A 5894-nucleotide genomic window follows, 5' to 3' on the forward strand; every position below is an offset into this window, starting at 1 on the left:
TTGATACAATAACTACACCCATGGTGAAGAAAATCAGACCATCAACACTAACATTAGCTAGTCTAGAACCATACCAAAGATTATTTTTTTGGCGCTTATCATTCTACGCATGCAATTAGATTTTCGTCTGAATCTCTCATTCAAGAATTAATGCAGTTCTAGCAAAGCAATATGAACTTAATTATGAACTTGAAAATACTATTCTCCCTAGGGTATATTTCAGCAGGAATTGCTTCGAGAGAGGTATCACCGAAGATGGTAGGTAGTAGTAGATGAACATATTTGATCATGTTCACTTGTCATGTTAAAGTTTATACTCCCTCCATGTTTATTTATCCTACATATTAGTTTGGACTTAAGTCAAACTTTATAAAGTTTGACCAAGTTTATAGTAAAAATATAAACTTTCAGAATAACAAATACGTATGACGCGAAAATACATTCAGTGTTGATTCTAACGGTACTGCTTTGGTATTCTGGATATCAATAATATTTTGTAAAACTTAACAAAGTTTAACTTAAGACAAAACTAATGTGCAGAGTAAATCAAAACGAAGGGAGTATTAATCAGGACACTGATGCAATTGCTAAGTGGAAGCAGGTTTTATTCTTCTTCCCCGAAAAACATGCCAACCGGAAGCATAAGTGACGGGGACATTTTTGTCACCTTGTACTGAGCTGGTCACCCTGGATGCCTCGGGTACACACGTGGGAGTGTTTCTAACTTCCACGCCATGTGTCGATGATCTACTGGATGGTAGGTAGTAACAGCGAAATCCTATGTTACTCCATTGAGAATCGTCTCTAGACCTAACGTGTGGAGTAGCTTCACAGCTTGACAGTCAACTTGCCTTAGCGCAAACAGTGGCAAGCATGCAACAGTGCTCGTACTCCCTACGGCGCCGACGGACTTGCCAATTCTTGTGAGCTCAAATGAAAAGTTACTAGGAGTACCATACTTCAGTTGCAAAGAGAGAGAGAGAGCTCCATGGGTGGTCCTCATGAACTTCTGTAGTTGTCTAGTCACCCGATTAACTGTCACACCACTGCTCCCAACCAAAACCCAACCCCCGTTTCAGCCAGGTCACAGGAAAACAACCAAAGGAAGTGAAAGACTTTAAGAAAAGAAAAGGAAAGACACACACCGATGGCCAACGAATCGTGCATCACAGTCCCCAAATGGTTCTATTCCTGTGATGCTTTAGGCCTCAGATTCCACACGCACGGGGTAGGGCATGGATCCACAGGGTTCGAATGGCACTTGCTGGCTTTGGCAATGGGCACGTCACATGCATTGGCTGAGCTAGCTAGTGCCCCCACGAGTACCCACATGCCAATCCTTATTACACATGTATAGAAACAAGAACTGAAGAAGAAGAAGAAGAAGAAACTTACACGCGTTGGAAAATGCTGATTATTTTGTAGTACTAGAAGCAGAACATTCATCAGCTTCAACATTGTGCAAAACATTCATCAGCTTCAACATTGTGTAGTACTATGCTAAAACAGCCTACAAGAAATCTTATATTTTGATACGGAGGTAATAATAAACTGCGTGCTAATGATTTTCATCTGTCGGAAAAAGTTTGAGAGGGGGCACTTCTCTCTCTTGCTGTTGGCTTATCCTTGGGAATTTCATGTGACCGGCCATGTTCTAATCCAGCTCACCGCATTAAGGCCAAAGGCATTATATATTACTACAGCGCAAAAGGCGCAGCCACTAGCCCTACATCTACATGCACACCACGTTCCTGCCGATCCATCCTTGTATTTTCACTGGCAATCTCGCTCGCATCCGCATAGCCTTGATGCGATGCGTCTACTGTTTCTGATCATCAAATCTTCTCCTCCTCGCCTGCACACCACCGAAGATGCTCGCCGGCCCCATTTTCTTGTATGGTCTCATCATTTGTGCATTGGACTTTTACTTGTCTCTTGTGAAGATTTTAGATCGAGATAAACAGGGAGCGACTGCAGTAACCTGTCGGTGCTCTTTTCGCAGAAGCTGTGTATGGTAACTGCATTGTCCTTGCAGAGAGGGACCTGAACTCTGAAGATTTTTTATTATTCTGTATAAAAGGCTTCTGAAGAAACTTTGATGCTTTTACCATGGGAAAAATATCATGTACTACTAGTGACATTTCTGACCAAGCTGTTTCAGAACATCTGACTGACTCTGTCACCGACAGTTTCAGTCCGTTGCCTAAGACACAATTTCAGTGAGAGTGACTGCCATTTCCACCACTCCGCTCATAAATTCAGAGTTCCTACACGTTTGAAATGCCGATGGGAATTATTACCCAGTTTCCTGCGAAGCTGTTTCTTATTTTTGAACAATTTTGCTTGACATTTCTGACACATTTAGAGTAGGACATCTGACTGAATCTTTTTTGAAACAAGACATCTGACTGAATCTGTCACTGACAGTTTCAGCCCGTTGCCTCAGACACAACTTCACTGTCATTTCCACCACTCTGCTCATAAATTCAGAGTTCCTACACGTTTGGAAGGCCGAGGGTAATTACTACCAAGTGTCCTGCGAAGCAAATGAACCCATCGCCGTCATTTTCCGCCACATTAATTCCGGTGAGGCCACTTCTGTCCCAACACTGCAAATATATACTACACCATGCAGCGCATAGTAAGAAACATCCCATGTTCTGAGAATCAAACCCGCTTGTTCTCCTATCTCCACCATCCCACGATGTCCGATCCATCCATCCAATCATAGTAAATCGCCCTTTTTCCGGCGAATAGTTTGCTCCAGAAAGCGGGGGGAAATAGAAAGAAAAAGAAGAGCAGTGGAAAGGAACAAACAGGAGACAAGCAAAGCATGCAGATGCAGTGTGCTGTGACTCACATGCACACAGTCACACAGATAACAGATTAGATTAGCAGCATCTCAGCTCCTTAAACAATGGGCACGCATAATCTCAATCCGATCCATCCGTTCTTCCATTCATGACCGATCCTTCCAACAATGGCGAAATCCATCCTAACTAACCAACACCTATGTACCAAGAACGGTAAAAAGAAAAGAAAAGGAAAAAAAAAGAGAGCCCAAGATAGTTGACACCGCAGGGACAAAAAGAGGGAGAGAGAGAGAGAGAGGGAGATGAAGAGCTCCATGGATCAAACGGTGAGCTGCTGCTGGTGTCGGTGACAGCCGGCCTTGGTGGCGGCGGCGGCGGCGGTGGCGGCTGCGTCGACCTCCTGGTCGGGCAAGCAGTGCTGCAGCAAGCTGGTGGGCGAGACGGCGTCGATGGACGGCGGCGGGTGCTCGAGGTAGGCCATCTCGGTCTGCAGCACGGCGCAGTAGGAGGCGAAGACGGCGGGCGTGACGTTGAGGTCGAAGGCGATGCCGAAGAGGAAGTCCACCTCCAGGTAGTTCATCTCCATCAGGCTGATCCCTCCCACCCTCGCGAAGTAGGCGTTGTTGTAGCATCTGCATTCACGCACATTTCATCAGTTCTTCTCTTGGAGCACACGCCAAAGCTTTGCGCGCGATCGACGCATCAACATTCAACAACAACAGCTAAGCTAAGATTGTTTCGACAGCAACGGTGAAGTGAATTGCATGCGGTGGTGCATGGCGAAGACGTCGAATTGCTCAGCTGTCCTCGTGACCAGCTAGAGACGGCAATAGCTCTGGCCCCGGTTGGTGGCGTGCCGTGCCAGTTGGAAATCCAAATAATGGTGGGAAAAAATACGAGCGGGCCGGCCGGCCGGGCCACCCCATGGCTGGTACTCACACACAGCTATAGGCGGTCCGTGAGGTCGGTCGGTCGGTCGGTCGTGTGCTCGGCACGACACGACAAAGGGATCGCAAAGTCAGATCAGATCACACTCGGAGCCCAATTGGACTGCGGATTTAATCTACCACCTCAATTAAGTGATCGTTCTTCTGCACCGAACGACCTCAATTATGGTTCGGTTTATCCGATCCAGTGGTAGTAGATCGGTTTGATATATCCTACTTGCTGAAATATGAATGCGGATGGTGTAATTCGGTGTTTGTTCGTGGTTAATTTGGGGCCGAAGTTTCGAATTTGCATGAGCTGGGATGGGATGGACGGATGATACGTACATGTCGTCGACGAACTTGACGGCGGTGAGGACGGAGGTGATGAGGAGGCGGTGGACGTTGAAGGAGTCGACGGCGAGGGCGGGACGGCGGCGTAGGAAGCGGTCGAGGTAGATGTAGGCGACGACGTAGCAGGAGGGGCTGCAGCCGGCGAACCGGAAGATGCGCTCCAGGTAGCCGCCGACGGAGATGGCCGGCTTCGTCAGACCTTGGAACGCCGACACCGCCTTCTTCTTCATACTCGTCGTCTCCCTGCGGCCGTCTTCTCCTTGGTCGTCGTCCTCCTCCACGTCCCGTATGCGCCGCTCCACCGCGGCGACGACGTCGTTGCGCTCCGCCACGCGCTCCAGCAGCGCCGACAGGATCGACACCACCCGCGGCACCGCCGCCTGGTCCTCCGCCGCCATCGTCATCGTCGCTCCCTCAGTTTCTTGCCTGACCTCCTCGGCTGCTGCTGTAGCTAGCCAGCTTGGGGTCTTGGAGGTGGAGGTGAGGGAGGGGGGAGAGAGCGGGAGGTGAGGTGGGGGGTGGTGGTGGTGGATATAAAGGGGTTGGAGGGAAAGTGAAGCGGACGCGAGAGGTATTCGTGGGTGGGAAGGCGCTTTGATAGATAGTATCTTGCTGCTGCTGTGCACAGGTGGAATAAATTTGTCGGCGGCGGCGGCGATAACGTAGCGGCACCGTACTACCTGTGGTGAAACAGCCGGACTGCTGGTAAACGACTCTGGGGCCTGGACTGGATGGCGTACGTGTCACGGTTGACAGCTCGTATGCATGACAGACAGCAGGCCCCGGTCGTTCGTGCGTGCGTGCGTGCCCTCGACGACGGCCGAAACTCTGGCGAGATCTCTCGGCGACCACGCCTTAACTGGCAGACCGCAAGTGTCGGGCTCACGGCCTCTTTCTCTCTCTCTCTCTCTTCCTTGACCCGAGCAGCAGCCTCCGGAGTTAAACTAGGTGCGCGGCAGGAAGAAATTTCTCGCGAGGTCCGGCCGCCGGTCGTTTTCAAGGCTGTTGGGCGGCATACGGGGCGTAGTAGTATCACGTTAGCTCTCCAGTCCGCTGAGAAATCACCGAAAATTAGGGCGTTTCGCACGCTGAGCTCGTGCGTGTGTGTGCCGCAGCCGGCGCGCGGGTTGCGCGGCCGCGTGCAACGTACCTCTGACCAACTCGTCGGCCGGAGACGAGGGGGTGTATCTGCTCGCCTAAACAACGACCAAGTGCCTGACACGGTAAATAGTTCATTGATTCTTCCAGTGTGAAATTGAGATTTAAATGATACTTCCTACTCCCTCAGTCCGAAAATACTTGTCATAAAAGTAAAAGTATTTAGATGTATTTTAGTTTTAAACATATTTTTAATCCGTTCAAATACTATTTAATTAATCAACCAAGCTCCAAACACCATGCATGCATTTTTTTTAAATGAAGGAAAGCCCCGGCCTCTGCATTGTGGTGATGCATGCACCGCACATATGTACTATATTCTGGAACATGAACAGGAGTGTGTTTGTATCATTGTGTGTCATGCAATGCAGGTGTAGCAGGGATGGCATCCGCATGATATAGATACAAGTGGAGCCTTCGCATACCTTTACCCGTCCGTCTAAACTTATTCATCACCTTATTTATACATGCCAATGGATATAAATTTATTTCCATACCTGTTACCCGATAGGATAGACGGATACCTGCGGATAAATTATCCATATTTGTAAAGCATGAAATTAAACATAATATAATCATAAACTACATCTTATAATAGAGTTTACAAAAATAGATTATAACAACAACATATACTTGTAAACAA

The 5894-nt window shown here is 48.3% G+C and overlaps 1 protein-coding gene across 1 annotated transcript; it reads right to left on the bottom strand.

Annotated features, from left to right (window-relative positions):
- Positions 1-2928: 2928 nt before the first annotated feature.
- Positions 2929-4631, bottom strand: LOC123411641 (cyclin-P4-1-like). The gene is made up of 2 exons (XM_045104606.1): positions 4088-4631; positions 2929-3445 (listed from the first exon to the last, which is right to left on the bottom strand). The coding sequence occupies exons 1-2, from the start codon at positions 4495-4497 to the stop codon at positions 3133-3135; spliced, it is 723 nt and encodes a 240-aa protein (XP_044960541.1). The 5' UTR covers positions 4498-4631; the 3' UTR covers positions 2929-3132.
- Positions 4632-5894: the final 1263 nt, after the last annotated feature.

The sequence above is a fragment of the Hordeum vulgare genome, chromosome 1H, assembly GCF_904849725.1.
Source record: "Hordeum vulgare subsp. vulgare chromosome 1H, MorexV3_pseudomolecules_assembly, whole genome shotgun sequence".
NCBI lineage: Eukaryota > Viridiplantae > Streptophyta > Magnoliopsida > Poales > Poaceae > Hordeum > Hordeum vulgare.